Raw genomic sequence first — 17,320 nt, forward strand, 5'->3', positions numbered from 1 at the left:
TTATGACTTGCCCCATGTGATGTGGCTGCACCCTGAGTGTGTCCAGAATGACATATATTGGGTATCTTTTCACATGAGTGCCCAGGGGAGGAGAAACTGAATTAAAATGCTTTTTCTGGGGCCAGCCTTGTGGCTGAGTGGTTCACACACTCTGCTTCAGTGGCCCAGGGTTCGCCAGCTTGGATCCTGGGTGTGGACCTACACACCACTCATCAAGCCATGCTGTGGCAGGCGTCTCCCACATAGAAGAGCTAGAATGACCTAACACCAGGATATACAACTATGTACTGGGGCTTTGGGGAGGGGTAAAAAAAGAAAAGAGGAAGATTGGCAACAGATGTTAGCTCAGGGCCAATCTTCCTCACCAAAAAGATGCATAGAAGCATAATTATTAAAAAAAAATTTTTTTAATAAAAAAATGCTTTTTCTGTTTATTTCTTTCTCATCATTTTAAGTTTCTATGTTTGTATATTTAAAATGCATACATTATACTCATATATTAATACATGCACATAAATTATTAAAATTATAGAGTTAAAAAATAGAGCACTCATGGTTGAGGGAGTTAAATAAAATTATTATTGTCTTTAATCATGACATCTCCATCAAGCAGGTGCATTAACTGGCAACTAATACTGATGGTCACAAAGGAAGCCTTTAGAGCTTTACTAATTCCTGCACTGAAGTGACAAGGACTCCGTGAGCCTCCTGACCCTTTCAGTGTTTTTTCCTTGCTTACATTAGATGCCTCTTCCTGACCAGACCAATCTAGCAAGTGCTCAGAGAAAGATGTAACATAAATGGATATACTCAAGTGGAGAAAAGGCTTAAGGGACCCTTATTTTCTTCCATTCACACATAACTCCTACTCATTCTTTAACTCTCAATCTTCTTACACTGTTGAACACTCAAGGCCTGATATATACAATAGGTTGAATGAATTCATTCCGATGCACCTGACATCAGCTGACTATCCGCAGCTTAGGACAGGAAGGTTACTCCTCAGCCCCTGGACAAGTGGTTCTCTGACTCATGTCCTCATTGTTTCTCTCCTGCCTTCCTCCCCATATTGGCTCAAGCCCCAGCCTGGCATCTTTAGTTTGAGAGAAAGCTGTAGGCACACACGTTGAAAGAAACCCAATATGTAAAAGAGGAGATGAGTTCTGGGGCTCCTGTGGGATGGGAATGGAAACAAGCAGCCCCCCGCCACCTTCTGTGGTGGGATCACACAGTAGCTAACATTTCCTGGGGGCTTATTGTGTACAAGATACTGTTCTTTCTAATCCTTACAACCCCTATTTTCAACACTCCTCCCACTGCTGCTTCTGTTCCAAAATGATCTAATGACAATGTTCCAAACATTTTCTGGGCATTCGAACTTTTGCACCTGTTATTCTCTTCAACCAGCATGTTTCCACCCTGACTCCACTTATCAAAGTTTTACTCTGTTTTTAAGAGCCAATTCAAACACTACCTCTCTGAAGATGTCCCCATGCAATTCTCAGAACTTTTCTTCCCCACCTTTGCCCTCCTACAACTTGCTATCACTCATATGGCACTTACTGTATTGTATTCCAATGCTTTGAGTACTTACGTTATTTCTGTTGCTAGGTTGTGAGCACCTCAGTGCATGGACTCTATCTAACGTATATTTCCTACAGCTCATGTACATAGTAGGCACTTAATATTTGTGAAATAACACAAATGGCACCAATCTTGTGCTAACTGCCACTGTTGCAAGAGCAAGACAAGCAGCCCAGTGCAACCTAGCCAGCCAAATGCCAGTTGCAATCATAATCTTGATAAAGTTACACTTTTCTATATTTCCTCCATCAGGCAAACAGCCCAGATGGTTTCAAAGCACACCAAAGCTCTGAAAGGTGATTCTTGACAATCAGTCATCCCGAAGGTAAACAGACTGATTCTTTACAATCAGTCGTTCCAAAGATGAACATTGAGATGACAGACAGCCATAAAATAAAGTGAGGCTTGAAACTCTGCAGAGTACCTCTCATTTCCTATACCTCCTTATGTCGGCCAGGGAAGGAGGATGACGAGGGAGTCTGAGGCCTGTAAAAATCTAAGATTTTAATGCAAACTTTTAAAATAGCTAGCAATTGGCAGCTACTGCACAAGCCTAAGGCTGGAAATGTAGTTTCCCTGTGAGTTAAAGCAGTCATTCTTAACCCTTTTTCTACCACAATAAATATATGACATCCCCCCTACACATCCACTTATTTAAGAATGCTCAGGGGGCTGGCCCGGTGGTGCAGTGGTTAAGTGCCCATGTTCCACTTCAGCAGCCTGGGGTTAGCCGGTTCAGATCCCGGATGCAGACATGGCACCGCTTGGCAAGCCATGCTGTGGTAGGCGTCCCACATATAAAGTAGAGGAAGATGGGCACGGATGTTAGCTCAGGGCCAGGCTTCCTCAGCAAAAATAGGAGGATTGGCAGCAGATGTTAACTCAGGGCTGATCTTCCCCCCACCCCCCCAAAAAAACAAAAACAAAAAAGAATGCTCAAGTAGGAGAATGGAGTTAATATGCTGGAGTAATTTTAGCCCTATTCCCTCCCTTATTTAGTCATTCATAGTAACAAAGCAGCACCATTTTAATGCTTCGATTTAGACTTCATTACTTAGTCCCATCAATTTTATTTCTCAAATCCACCAACCCTCCCACTGCTACCACCCTAGTCCAAGCCACCATCACCTCATGCCTGGACAACGTCCTCACTGGTTTCCCTGCTTCCATCCTGGCTCCCCTCGAGTCAATTTTCCATATTGGAGCTGGAGCGGATCTGGAAACAGCACTGTGTCCCTCACCCTTAAATAACCAATGCCCTGTGTACAACTGCTTCTTAGATAACAGCCATGGGAGGAAGTTCAAAGAAACCCTCATTTTGCAAATGAGGAAATCGAAGCCCAAAAGAATAGTGGAACCTTGTCCCCAAGGTCAGAGAGAACTGAGGTCAGAATTCGGAATTCATGTTTGCACAGATGAGCCTCATTTCAATGAGCACACTGCTTCTCCCAGATATGTAGCTCATTCTTAACATGTTAATGGAAGATGAATGAAATGATTTGGATTGGTTTTGGCCCTGCTTTCAGGGCCACAAAATATTAGATTACCAGGAGACAAGAGGGGTGAGATCCTGGCCTGAGCTGATGCATTAAGGATCACTCACACGTAGATCCTTGTGTCTCAGGATCCACCTTCTCTAGCCAACTAGAGGACAGGGGCGGCATTCCAGATCGAGGACTATGTGATCCACGTGGGGAGCATAGGATTTCACCAGTTGGATGTGCAGGATTTCTGTCTTCCATGGTTTCCCATGCATCTGCTGAAGAAGACTGGCAATGCGATTTTCTGCAGATTCCGCCCACCTTTGCCACTCTGGCTTGGTGGCTGCCGACAGTATTTTTCTCCTAGAATCCCTGCTAGCTCCATTTTTCCATTGTTTGGTGATAATATGCTGAGGATAAGGCCAAACCTCCTTCTCCATTTCACTGCTTCCAGGAGACTGGAGATTCTTCCCTGGGAAAGATTCCACATTTTGGTGGATATGCAAAATGCCCCCAGTATCCTGTCGTAGCACTTGGCAGGCAATGGGCCAGCCTTCTTCAGAGCTAGGAATCAGCCCCAGGTTCACCCTGTCCGCAATATTTGCAAGCTTCAGTTTCCTATTATCCCCAAAGTGTATCTGGCACCGATGTGCTACTCTATTGATCTCAAGGTTATTTCTCAGAGCAACTACAGCATGAGGGTTCCACTCACAGGCATGGACGAAAGCAGCACCAGCATGAACTAGGAACGGCAATGTAAAATAACCAATCCCTGCGTAGAGATCCACCAGCACTTCTCCAGCACAGGGCAACGATGCCACTCGGAGCTTCTCAGTGATGTTTCCGAAGGAGAACATGCACTGGGTCACGTCAAACTTATATAGGATCCCATTATCCACATGCTCGACCCAGCCATGGTCGCCCAGCAGCAGAGTCACTGCTGGAGTTCGAGCGCCATCCGGTGATACCCGCCCTCTTTTGGCCAAACGCTGGACACCGAGTGCCGAAGCAACCGTCTTCCAGAGTTCTGGTTCCAGATTTTTCCATAGCTTGGCTTGGAAACAGTCCTCACTCAGCAACAAGAGGTTACCATGTCGTTGCCAAGATCGGGGCAAATCATCCTCCAACTCCGCTGACCACGTCACTCCCCGGCCCTCTACCCAGCGACTCACCTCAAGACACAGCCTTTGGGCAGGTGAACAACCCTGGGCCTTCTTTGAAGGAACAGGATCCAGGAGCTGCGTTAGCCTACAGGTGCTGCCTGGGGCCACACGATTCCTCAGCTCCCACAGATGCTGCTCCAGGAGGGCCTCTCCCAGCACGGGTAGCGCCACGGTGCCATCTGGCATCTTTTCCACGCGGTGCTGTCTATCCAGGAGTTTCTGCTCCTCGAGATATTCCCTGTATCGCTGGGTAAACCGAGGCTCAGTCACAACTGCGACAACAGCCGCGGGCTTCCCACCTTCTCTGTCCATGTTGCTGGCCCCACATTCTTTACAATTCCCTCCGTGAGTCTTCCTCCGCTCAAGGTCCGCTCACCTCCCTCGGTACAGCCACGGCCGCAGCAGGAAGAGCGGCGCGCACGCCGCTGTGCCGGGGCCGGAAGTGACGTAAAACGGGCAGGCCCGCACTAAACGATATTGACGCGCTTGTTGGCAAATTGCGTTGTCGTTGCCGTGGTGAAGCAGCTGCCGCCATCTTTATTGTGGTGAACCATTGCTTGCTTCAGCCTAAGAGGACGTTAATAATAACGAGGAACTGTGTGGGCTCAAAAACTTCAGATTAGTCGGTATCCTTCAGAGCCCTCATGCGCTCTCTTCAGTGCTGCTCACGAATCCAAAAGGAGAAGTGAACCTGGAATGATGGGCTGAATTTGGAAAAAGGCTTCCTATAGTCTCAAGCCGCTCTCAGATCCGATGCGTGGCCACCGTATTTGCTGAGAGTGAAGAATCAGATCCAGCTTCCCCATTCCTTTTCCTTGCAGAGATAGTCCTCACCATCTCACTGTCCTGCAGTATAAGAAACAAGTGTTTGGAAGTCAGACGGATCTGAGTTTGGGTAAATCAAATCACCTCTCAGAACCTTCACCTATAAAATGGAAACTGTGTTGACTTCCTCAGATGACTGCCGTAGTGATTAGAGATATTATAAATAAAATGCTTTGAACAGTGACTAGTAAAGAGTAGATACTCAAAAGAGATATAATGTAACAAGTGGAATGGTTATATGGCAGATATTAAATACTTGTTGGAATGCTTTGATAGAATCTAATAAGGACAAAGGGGAATTCCCCTACAGATAAATTCAAATAATTGAAAATAAGAGTTGTAAAGAACCCTTAGCCTTTCCACTTACTTGCCACCATTGTACAGGTTAGGGTATTGAGGCCCAGAGAGGTTAACATTAATTGAAGTGCCCAGTTCAGGTCTATATGTATGGGAGGCACAAGGCTATGACTAAACCACCTTTTTGTTTCTCAACAGCTATTCAGTATCAATCAGAGTTGTTGTTGTTGTTGTTGTTTTCAGTCTGGTCTCTATGGTTAAGACTCGGATTCCGTGGAGAAAACGTCAAGCAGGACAGTGTAGAAGACCCTCTTAGTGCTTCATATACCCTTGGGGCTCACCATTCCTGTATATGCCAACCCAATGGCTTCTAACTGCAAGCACTTAGGAGTCTTTGCCTGATGGCTTTCTCTCCTCACCAGAATTGGCTTAGCCCATGTCCAGGACAGGCCAGAAATCCTGGGGAATTAATACCCCATCCCCCCATCTCCAGGGAGCATCCCTCAACCAGTGACTGATGGAAGTTGGTGAATAAATTTCCGGCTTCTACACACCTTAGTCAGAATACTGTGGAGGCATGTTCTAGTCTGTCTCCCAGGGTTCTCTCAGGACTTCAGTTTTTCAGGAATCCTCTCTATGTCCTGCACTTTCAATTTCTTTCTGTCGCTGGCGGTCTAGTGGTTAGAATTTGGTGCTCTCAATTTCTCTCTCTCTCCTGGATTATCCCTATCAGTATATAAATATACTGCCATTTGCCATCTTTAACAACATCTCTCTTGACTCTTCATATCTACTGATATTTAAGTTCATATTTCTCACCACTCCATATCTCCCACTCCCAACTCTAATACCATTTGTATCTTTGATATCTCAATTTGGTGTCTAATAGGCAACTCATATTTAATATGTCTAAAACAGATTTCTTTTTGTCACCGCCCCCCGCCTCCCATATATATAATAGTGCCATACTTTCCAGCATCCATCCATTTAGTCAGGCACACCATTTAGAAAGTATCTTCAATCACCTCTCCCCCTCCTTTTCCTCAACTTCCTATAACTATTTGATGGTCAGCTGCCATGTGTTTATATACTCCATATACACATAGATTACTGCAGCTGCCTCCTCAGTGGTCTTTCCAATAGGACTCATACCTTCTTTTTTATTGTCCACATACCAACCAGGATGAGAGTTTTCAAAACATAGTTTCTGATCCTTTCCCTTCCTACTGACAAACTGTTCCTGCCTACCCATTGCCCTGGCCCTTGCTCCTTGCCGGCCCACCAGTCTATGCACTATCTGGCTCCTAAATCAGCCTGAGATGGAACTTTTCCCCAGGCTAACCACACTCTAGGGACATCAGTCTCCTTTCACTTCCTAAAATAGATCAAGACTTTTCTTATGCTTTTACCTTTGTATTTGCTGTTCCCTTTATCTGAAATGCCCCTCCCCTAGAAGATACAGTGGCTGGGGATTTGTCTGAAGGTCATCTTCTTGTGGGGCCTTCATTCAACACTCTCTCTACAAGTGTCACTCTCTTCCCTCCACTGTTACGTCTATTTAACACTGTTAATTTCTTCTTTAACCCTAGTTTGTTATTTACTTGTTTAGTCTTAAATGCCTGTCTCCGCCAGTAGCAGATAATCTTCTCACAGATGGGGAAAGTTCTTTTTCTGTTTACTGCTATATCCCCAGCATCTTGTATAGTTCCTGGTCATAAGTCATTGCTTGGCAAATACCATAGTTATTAAGAGAATGACTGCTTTGAGCACAAAGAGACTTGAACACGTTTGTACCCATTGAAGCAATAATCTATCCATGAAGGTAGAAATAATCAGAAATTCAGACAAAGATTGACAAACTAAAATAGTCCTTTCTGTTTTACTTAAGCCTGTAGATGAATGGTTAAATGAATTATGGTACATCTTTTAGATGGAAATATACAATTATTATGATGATCATAAGAAATTTTAATGACATGGAGGTTACTCCTTATGCAGTGTTAAATTGCAAAATATACAATTATGCCTTAGGTAGTGCCATGTTATTCATGTATTTAAACAAGTTTATTAGGGCAAGCTCTAAAATGTGAACAGTGATTCACAATGATTCCTGGATGTGATGCAATTATAGGTAATTCCATTTTCTTTTGTACATTTTTCTCTAGTTACAAATTATATATGATGAACAAATGTATTTTTAAATCTTAGAAACATATTTAGAAAATCTGTAACACACTAAGGAAATTGTTTTCTGTGTCCCACACAAATGGCAGCTCCCTTTAGTTTTATTTGTAGTGGGCGATGGGAGAAGTCATATCTTACAAAGTGTTTCTTCTCCAGGTTTCCTTCTGTTCCAAAGTCAGTCTGATATCTTGCAACAATAATTAAAATAAGGTAGTACAGACTTTGACCCAGACACACCTTACTTTTAATATGAGATAAACAAAATATTGGGGGGTTTGATTTGAAAGCTAACTTAATGTTTGAGAGTTGGAAATGGTCCTTTTAATAACTGCAGATTTACAAATGAGCCACACTTGTAGACGGCCACCTTGGTCCACCATCACTTAGGCACATGACCTCACTTTCCCTACCATTTCTGTCACTTGAACTCATTAAAACCACAACAAAGCAAAAGAAACCAGCAATGACAATAATAAACAAGCTTGTAGACAATCCATGAGCTCAAATGCAGAAGAGGATAATTACTTAGTAAGGAGAAGTAGGTTAGGGAAATTAAGTGGAGAGGAGAGGAGAGGGGAGGGTGGGCAAACTTTTTCATGAAGCTGCCTCTCCTAATGTGGCTGGAACGATTACATTCCGTATGAATTTCAATCACAGAGACTCCAGCTGAAGACGAGTTTGTTTTACCACCTCTTCTCGATGAGATGCCAAACACATTCAAGATGTAGGGACCATCCACCAGCCCCTCACAAGAGAGGCTGCATTTGAGTCTTCAAGGGCTTTTCTCCCCTGTACGCTGTCACCTTTCATGTAGGAAGGAGGTTCTGAATGGTGTTGGGCTGGCTGGCTCAATTCACAAGAGCTTTCCTCCATGGCTTGAGAGATCCTGGAGCCTGGAAATAAAGAGGAATAATTGCTTTTCCCTTCTCCTTTTTCTCTTCCTACCTTTCTTCACTCTGCTTGCTGCCCCTGGGATGCCTGTCCCTTCCAGTGGGTGCCTCTTCACTTGTTCATTCATTTTAGTATCACTTCTGCATTGTTTGAACACCAACTATTTGACAAACTCCCCAGTGCTAAGCTCATTAAAGCATAGACAATCAAATAAGATGTAGTTCCTGCCTTCACAGAACTCAATTCTGAGTTGTAGATACACTCACGGATAACTAATGCCATGAGTTAAGTGCTATTGGAGTTACAATTTCAAGTGCTTTGTGAGAGTGGAGAAGAGATCGAGCTGTCCTTCTCTTGCATTTTGAAGAACACCTTCTGTTGCTTTTCCTCCCACCTCACTGACTGCTGCTTCTTATGGGTACACCTGTCTACCATCTTCCCCCATTTGATGTTTCCCAGGCACCTCAAACTTCACACTTCCAAAATGTACTTAATGTGTGTTTTCTCTATCCCTCGTTAGCTCATGAAAGTCTCCTAGTGTATCAGTTTCAAGGGACAGGAGCTGGATTTCCCCCCTCATTATTGTATCCTTATTGTATTTATGAGGACCCACACACATAGTAGGGCCTCATAAAATATCTTTAGAATGCACAAATGAATGAATGAATGAATGAATGAATGATGGATGGAAAGGAGAAAGATCTGAAGAAAAAAGTTCATGGCCGGAAAGAGTGTTTTACTTCCAAAATATTGCCACTAGATGGCAGCAATAACCAGCACCAAAGAGGTTGAAGACAGGAAAGTTCGGGTTTCTGATGGTTGGATGGCCAGGGCTCCCCAGGGGTCCTACTCTTCCCACAGGCCGCCCTTCATTCATCTCTGTTAGACATCCTTACTGACATGGCTAATCCAGATGTGTGAGTGTGTTTGGCAGCAGGTAACAAAACCCCCAACAAACAGCAGCTCAAAATAAGTGGGGAGGTGTACATTTTTTAATATAAAAAGAAGTCCAGGGCTGGTGTAACTGTTCAGGGACATCGTCAGTAAACCAGGCTCCTTCCCAGCCTTAGGTGACTCTTTCATCCTTGTGGTTTCAAGATGGCCATTACACTTCTAGGCTCTGTGAAAAAACGAAGCAGGAATAGAGCAGAACAAAAGGAATAAGAAGTGCCCGCCCCATAGACTTCTGCCTCCCACTCTGGGACAGAAAGGGGTCCCATGGCCACCCCTGCCTGCTGGGGAGGCTTGGAGGCGGGTTGGTTTTACATTTTGGTCCCCATAATGGGGGACGCATAAGTGAGAGTAAGCAAACATCAGCCATTGAGGGCATTCCTCTAGGCAGTGGGCAAAAAAGCTGCTGGAAACCATACAGAGGCTCTGGAGAGGAGTTCAGATGAGAGACAGAAAGGAGACGTAAGAGCAAAGAAGAGCATCTGCGAAAAAGTTTCCACAATATAGTTTAGCTCAGAAAAGCCTGAGCTGACTCTGGTTGCCTTCACCCTGCAGACTCTTACCAGTTTCTGAAAACTCCAGTTCAGACTGAGGATCACCTTCCTCAGGAAGTCCTTCCAGGCTTCTCTTTCCTTTTCCTCCCATCTGTTTTGTTTTTATTTTTTGGACAGTGTAGAAAAAAAAAAGATTTAAATTTTTTTTTTTTTTTTTTTTTTTGAGGAAGATCAGCCCTGAGCTAATTTGCTGCCAGTCCTCTTCTTTTTGCTGAGGGAGACTGGCCCTGTGCTAACGTCCATGCCCATCTTCCTCTACTTTATATGTGGGACGCCTGCCACAGCATGGCATGTCAAGCAGTGTCATGTCCACATCTGGGATCCAAACGGGCGAACCTCAGGCTGCTAAAGCAGAACGTGTGCACTTAACCACTGCACCACCGGGCCAGCCCCTAAATAATTTTTGATAGTAGCACTGAGGAACATTTACCAAGTGCTTACCATGTGCCAGGCACTGACTTCAATGTTTTACCATAGTAATTAACTTTTCCAGTAACTCTGTGAAGTGTGCAGTATTATTCTTCGTGTTCTAAAGAAAAGGATATTAAGGTTGTCACCCCGCTAGGAAGTGGGGGAGCAGGAATCACATCCAGGCCAACTAAATCCTGAGTCTGCTTTTTTAACCACTGCCCCATGCTGCTTTCAAGCACTGTGTGACAACACTGGGTTTCAGAGATCTCCAAAACGATGCAATGCACCCCATGAGTACGCAAGAGGGTCCCAGTGGGTGAGGAGGGAAAATATGAAACTTTTCCTTTCTTGATTCATTTTTTGTATCTCATATCTCTCATTTCTATATCTGTATATATGCAATGAAGTACATAATATATTAGTACTATAACTCTTTTCCAAAATTAATAAATAAAATATATAGACACACAATTTAGAGCTCTCTGGATTACAGTTGTTGGCATAAAAACCTGGAGCCAGTGAAGAGAATGGCCCAGTTGGAATGTATTGCCAGGTGTCTCCACCAGGGGAAGCATTCGTGGGCAAATAGAATGGGTGGGTGACATTCCCAAAGGAAGTGCTTAAGGGCGTCACTTCCTTTGTGTGGCTGCAGTGAGAGCTCTGGGAACCTGCCTTCTGCCCACTGCATGCTTCTGCCCAGCTGGCCAGTCCATGCACCTGTAGGTTTTAGGAAATCATGAAAGAAGATGACCTATCATGGCCCCGAGAAAATGAGGGGTATCCCTACCCCTCTTCTCCACCTAAACCCTTTAAACTCAGCTCAGGCAGCACCCCCTCCCACCTTCCCCAGCCATTTTCCTTCCCTCCCACACCCTCAGATCTGGAGGAACTCATGCCTCTGTTAGTGCACCATTAAAATCTCTGTCCATCTCTCACACGTGGCACATGCCACAGAGCACAGAGATCCACCTCGCCAGACAGTGACCCCTTCAGGAGCAGGGGCCCACATTTGCTTCTCTCTGCTCTGACCCTCAGCACAGCGCCTGGGCAAGGAGCTGCACAGGATGACTGTTGGTTGAGAAATGACTTTTCAGAGTCAAGTCATTCTGCTTTCGGGAGACCAGATGTGTAACAATCTCACCAGATGAATTAAGGTGTGGGGCCCCTGTTTACACTAGACTCAACCTTGGAACAGCATCAGCTAGTGAGCTTCTCTCCTGTTCTCAGAAACAGATTTGCTGTGACATTAATGAAGCTTAAGTTTCAGGTCCCCTCACTTGCACAGGCTCTTTCCAACCCTGTGAGGGGCCCTACACAAGGGTTTCAGAAGATCATGTGTTTTTGTAAAATTTGCAAAAGTACGATGTCTTAACCACAAATGGTTAAGATACTGTGTCACTCCATGCCACCTTTCCTTCTGGCACACTGCCCTTCACATACGTTGACTCTGGAGTGTCTGCGGGCATTTTGGGGACCCAGTAGGTTAAGCTGAGAGAAGAATACATTTAGTTTTGGGTTAGTGGGAAACATTTACATGACTGCGCTCAGTTCTGTATGTAGGTAAGTTCTTGCTAGCTCTTCAGGCTTAGGAATAGTTTCCAGGAACACTTCTATGACAAGCTGCTGACTCACCTGGCATCTTGATGCAAAAGTGCAGGTCCAGATGTCCCGTGGGGACGCGAACACCTTCTCTGGTGCTGGGCACTGGGAGGATGCAGGTCACGGACCAGGTTTCAAAAGTAAGAGATCAATAACTAGAGTACAGAAAATTATTTTAATATTCAGACATGTACAATCTTATTTTCTTTTATTTATTTTTTTTGAGGAAGATTAGCCCTGAGCTAACTGCTACCAATCCTCCTCTTTTTGCTGAGGAAGACTGGCCCTGAGCTAACATCCGTGCCCATCTTCTTCTACTTTATACATGGGACGCCTACCACAGCATGGCTTGACAAGCAGTGCCATGTCCGCGCCCAGGATCCGAACCGGGGAACCCCGGGCCGCCAAAGCGGAACATGTGAACTTAACTACTGTGCCACCGGGCTGGCCCCCAGACATGTACAATTTTAAGTGGAAGATTCAGTTCTCAACAATGGTTAAGATGGAAGTTCTCTCCTGTCAGGAATATACTCAATAGTGCAACACACATAATCATAAATGCACCATACATTTTTTAAAAACTTAAAGAGTAGGATATCTAGTGAAGAATCACATTCAACACAAGTTAAACTCACTAAGACATACTCTTCCACTTTAGAAACCCACAGCACTCATTAAACAGCTTAAATGGAATACCAAAGCACTAGAATCTTGCCGCAGGCCCATGTTCCAGCCTCCAGGTCTTAATCATTATACCACTCATCATCCGACCTCAGGAGTTTTCAAGTTTTCTGGATTAGATCCCATTTTGGTAGAATAGAGCAAAAACATAGACAAATATCCACAAGAAGAAACTTGCTCTAGGACAAGAACCAACTCATGAGCAGGAAAAGAACAAAAGGCCAGCCTGGCCGAGATGCCAGCAGCGCAGCCAGCGCGCGCGGACAGCAGGCAAAGACGCAGACACCTGATGTTTATGTCTCACCTTAGCCCTCCTTTGAGTTTCCAAAAGCATGCCCTGTCACTTGACCCATGCATCTTAAATAAGACAAATAGGTCATCCCCCTCACAATGTGATTAGATCTTTTGTCAAGAAATTTTAAAACGAAGTGCTTGCTAGCTGAGAATTTTCCAAAACGTTACATTTTTTGTGTAAACCAAAATAAGAAAAGGAAAACCCAGCATTATACTTTCCTATGATTACAGTAGTGCAGCTCCAGCCAGAAAATCAAATACGACAGGGCCAAAACACATTGTCACGTAAAAGCTTTTTGTTTTATTTTATTTTATTTTTTGAGGAAGATTAGCCCTGAGCTAACTACTGCCAGTCCTCCTCTTTTCGCTGAGGAAGACTGGCCCTGAGCTAACATCCATGCCCATCTTCCTCTACTTTATACGTCGGACGTCTACCACAGCATGGCTTTTGCCAAGCGGTGCCCCGTCTGCACCCAGGATCCGAACTGGCGAACCCCGGGCCACCAAGACGTGAAACGTGCAATCTTAACCGCTGGGCCACTGGGCCAGCCCCCACATGAAAGCATTTTAAAAGATATGAGTGCAACTGAATGTTTCTTCTGTATAAAATCAAGGGAGACAGAAATTTGCCATTTGCTGTTGCTTTAATGTCCCAAAGACAGAAAAATTGAAAATCTAGTTTTTTTCACCGTTGTATACATTAATAAAATATATATTTTTAAATAAAAAATTTAGATGGCAATGTACAAATTTGAATTTATCAGAATTCTTGTGTTTGCAGGCCACAAAGCAGTAGCATTAATAAAAACAGAAAGTATGCCTGTGATGAAGTTTCATGTTTTATGCATTCCAACCATTAATAATAAAAAGCAACCTTCAGGGGACCGATGGGAAGGATCGAGATCGTGACCGGGATCGTGAAGATCGATCTAAAGATCGAGACCGAGAACGTGATAGAGGAGATAGAGAACGGGAGAGGGAGAAAGAAAAAGAGAAGGAATTGCGAGCTTCTACAAATGCTATGCTTATCAGTGCTGGATTACCACCTCTAAAAGCTTCTCATTCAGCTCACTCAACCCACTCGGCACATTCAACACATTCAACACATTCTGCTCATTCAACACACACTGGACATGCAGGACACACATCACTTCCACAGTGCATTAATCCATTTACCAACTTACCCCATACTCCTCGATACTATGATATTCTAAAGAAGCGGCTTCAGCTCCCTGTTTGGGAATACAAGGATAGGTTTACAGATATCCTAGTTAGACATCAGTCCTTTGTACTGGTTGGTGAGACTGGGTCTGGTAAAACAACACAGATTCCACAGTGGTGTGTGGAGTACATGCGATCATTACCAGGACCCAAGAGAGGAGTTGCCTGTACCCAACCCAGGAGAGTGGCTGCAATGAGTGTGGCTCAGAGAGTTGCTGATGAAATGGATGTGATGTTGGGCCAGGAAGTTGGTTACTCCATTCGATTTGAAGACTGCAGTAGTGCAAAAACCATTCTTAAGTATATGACTGATGGGATGTTACTTCGTGAAGCTATGAATGATCCCCTTCTGGAACGTTATGGTGTAATAATTCTTGATGAGGCTCATGAAAGGACATTGGCTACAGATATTCTCATGGGTGTTCTGAAGGAAGTTGTAAGACAGAGATCAGATTTAAAGGTTATAGTTATGAGCGCTACTCTAGATGCAGGAAAATTCCAGATTTACTTTGATAACTGTCCTCTCTTAACTATTCCTGGGCGTACACATCCTGTCGAGATCTTTTATACTCCCGAACCAGAGAGAGATTATCTTGAAGCAGCGATTCGAACAGTGATCCAAATTCATATGTGTGAAGAGGAGGAGGGAGATCTTCTCCTTTTCTTAACTGGTCAAGAGGAAATTGATGAAGCCTGTAAGAGAATAAAACGTGAGGTTGATGATTTGGGCCCGGAAGTTGGTGACATTAAAATCATTCCATTGTACTCTACACTCCCACCTCAGCAGCAGCAACGGATTTTTGAACCTCCGCCTCCAAAAAAGCAGAATGGAGCAATTGGAAGAAAGGTAGTTGTATCAACTAACATTGCAGAGACGTCTTTGACAATAGATGGTGTGGTATTTGTGATTGATCCTGGATTTGCGAAACAAAAGGTGTACAATCCTCGAATCAGAGTTGAGTCCCTTTTGGTGACAGCTATTAGTAAAGCTTCAGCTCAACAAAGGGCTGGTCGAGCTGGACGTACCAGACCTGGGAAGTGCTTCAGACTTTACACAGAGAAAGCTTATAAAACAGAAATGCAGGATAACACCTATCCTGAGATTTTACGTTCTAATTTAGGATCAGTTGTGTTACAGTTGAAGAAACTTGGTATTGATGATTTGGTGCATTTTGATTTTATGGATCCACCAGCTCCTGAAACTCTGATGAGAGCCCTAGAACTTTTGAATTATCTGGCTGCTTTAAATGATGATGGAGATCTGACTGAATTGGGATCCATGATGGCAGAGTTTCCTCTAGATCCACAGCTCGCTAAAATGGTTATTGCAAGTTGTGACTACAACTGTTCTAATGAGGTCCTATCTATTACTGCTATGTTGTCAGTCCCACAGTGTTTTGTTCGCCCCACGGAGGCCAAGAAAGCTGCAGATGAGGCCAAGATGAGATTTGCCCACATAGATGGAGATCATCTGACACTGCTGAATGTCTACCACGCTTTTAAACAAAATCATGAATCAGTTCAGTGGTGTTATGACAACTTCATTAACTACAGGTCCCTGATGTCAGCAGATAATGTACGCCAGCAGCTATCACGAATTATGGACAGATTTAATTTGCCTCGTCGAAGTACTGACTTTACAAGCAGGGACTATTATATTAATATAAGAAAAGCTTTGGTTACTGGGTATTTTATGCAGGTGGCACATTTAGAACGAACAGGGCATTACTTAACTGTGAAAGATAACCAGGTGGTTCAGTTGCATCCCTCTACTGTTCTTGACCACAAGCCCGAATGGGTGCTTTATAATGAGTTTGTTCTTACAACAAAGAATTACATCCGGACGTGTACAGATATCAAGCCAGAATGGTTGGTGAAAATTGCCCCTCAATATTATGACATGAGCAATTTCCCACAGTGTGAAGCAAAGAGACAGTTGGACCGCATCATTGCCAAACTTCAATCCAAGGAATATTCACAGTACTGAATTCAATGCTTAGAACTGAAGTTATTCAGAGGACAGCTTTAAAAGATGAATGAACTCAAAAGTTCAAGTTGTGCTCTTCACGTTGGTTCAATAATGGCCTTTATTTGAAAGCTTTTTAATTTTTCTTTACAGTAAATATTCCATTCTGATTTCATAAATTAAACATTTATGCCTCCCTTTTGTGTTGACACTGTAGCTCATACTGGAAAAGTCGATCAATGTTTTGCAGTTTATTGAAAGTAGTTCTATATATAACAATGTTATAAGCATTTCTTTAGAAATGGTTGAAAATGCTCCTAAAATGTGATTATCGACCATGGTATGCATGATCGTTGTAATTGTTGACATTCCTTTTAGAAGTTGTGAAATGTTACAACTTGTGCTTATGTAGACACAATCTTCTGTCTCAGTACAGAGGCACTGACTTCAATAAAGTCTATTTATACTAAAAAAAAAAAAAAAAAAAAAAAAAAGCAACCTTCAATCAACTATGTTTGAGAAAAGACTGAATCATATTTCTATTCTCTCTGTGGAAATTGATACTACAAATTTGTTGTCATACATAGAAGGGATCAAAGAATATGCAGCTAAAAATGATGAAAAGGTATCATATATAGATGTATTTGGCACAATTCATAATAGTGTTATTTTTCCAAATTTTATAATGTTTTTGATATTCGTCAGTTTTTTTAAAGTTAGCAATATGTTGGAATTTCTTATTCTAAATAAATATTTTTTGTTCCTAATTTTCTATTCTTTTTCTTAAAGAGGGCCACAAATTTTTAAGTTCCAGGCCCCACAGGCCCTGGCTCTGGGCTGGCTGTTCTGGGGAGGCCGTGCAGCACGGTGCGGGGCCTGAGCACACACTGCCCTCCTTGAGCTCCTCAGCTCTCCGGCCCACCAGCAGTGTGCTGAGGTGTGCACAGGGCACAGGCCACCGGCAGAGTTTACTCGGTCTCTTGGCCATGAGTGGCCCTGGACACTTATCCACCACATTTAGAACAAGCAGTAGCTGCTTTATTTTCTGCAATTCAACTTAATGTCTAGCCCAAGCTTCTCTTTCTCTCACCTGCTGGAAACATCAAACCCATCCTTGGGGTTCTCCCCACTGAGGACTGGGCCATGGTCTTGGAGACCCTCTTGACACCTGGAATTTTGCTGTGATTTCAAGATTCTGATGATGCCCAAGAGTGGGGA

General features: G+C 43.6%; 2 protein-coding genes across 5 annotated transcripts in view; one reads left to right on the forward strand and one right to left on the reverse strand.

The window, feature by feature from the left end:
- Positions 1 to 2,634: 2,634 nt before the first annotated feature.
- Positions 2,635 to 17,320, reverse strand: part of TRMT12 (tRNA methyltransferase 12 homolog) — a 51,183-nt gene continuing 36,497 nt past the window's right edge. For 2 of the 4 annotated variants that reach the window (XM_046642147.1, XM_046642149.1), the window contains 4 exons: positions 11,974 to 12,095; positions 9,940 to 10,021; positions 8,338 to 8,427; positions 2,635 to 5,074 (listed from right to left, as the gene is read on the reverse strand). In XM_046642147.1, coding sequence (XP_046498103.1) covers positions 3,221 to 4,540 — 1,320 coding nt within the window. In that variant the 5' untranslated portion in view covers positions 4,541 to 5,074; positions 8,338 to 8,427; positions 9,940 to 10,021; positions 11,974 to 12,095 and the 3' untranslated portion in view covers positions 2,635 to 3,220. Of the gene's footprint in view, positions 5,075 to 8,337; positions 8,428 to 9,412; positions 9,546 to 9,939; positions 10,022 to 11,973; positions 12,096 to 17,320 lie in introns of all 4 variants that reach the window. The other 2 variants (XM_046642148.1, XM_046642150.1) reach the window with 2 other exon arrangements.
- LOC124227968 (pre-mRNA-splicing factor ATP-dependent RNA helicase DHX15-like) lies at positions 13,736 to 16,573 on the forward strand. Its single transcript, XM_046642146.1, has one exon. The coding sequence runs from the start codon at positions 13,751 to 13,753 to the stop codon at positions 16,121 to 16,123; it is 2,373 nt and encodes a 790-aa protein (XP_046498102.1). The 5' UTR covers positions 13,736 to 13,750; the 3' UTR covers positions 16,124 to 16,573.

Source organism: Equus quagga, chromosome 16 (genome assembly GCF_021613505.1).
Source record: "Equus quagga isolate Etosha38 chromosome 16, UCLA_HA_Equagga_1.0, whole genome shotgun sequence".
Taxonomy (NCBI): Eukaryota; Metazoa; Chordata; class Mammalia; order Perissodactyla; family Equidae; genus Equus; species Equus quagga.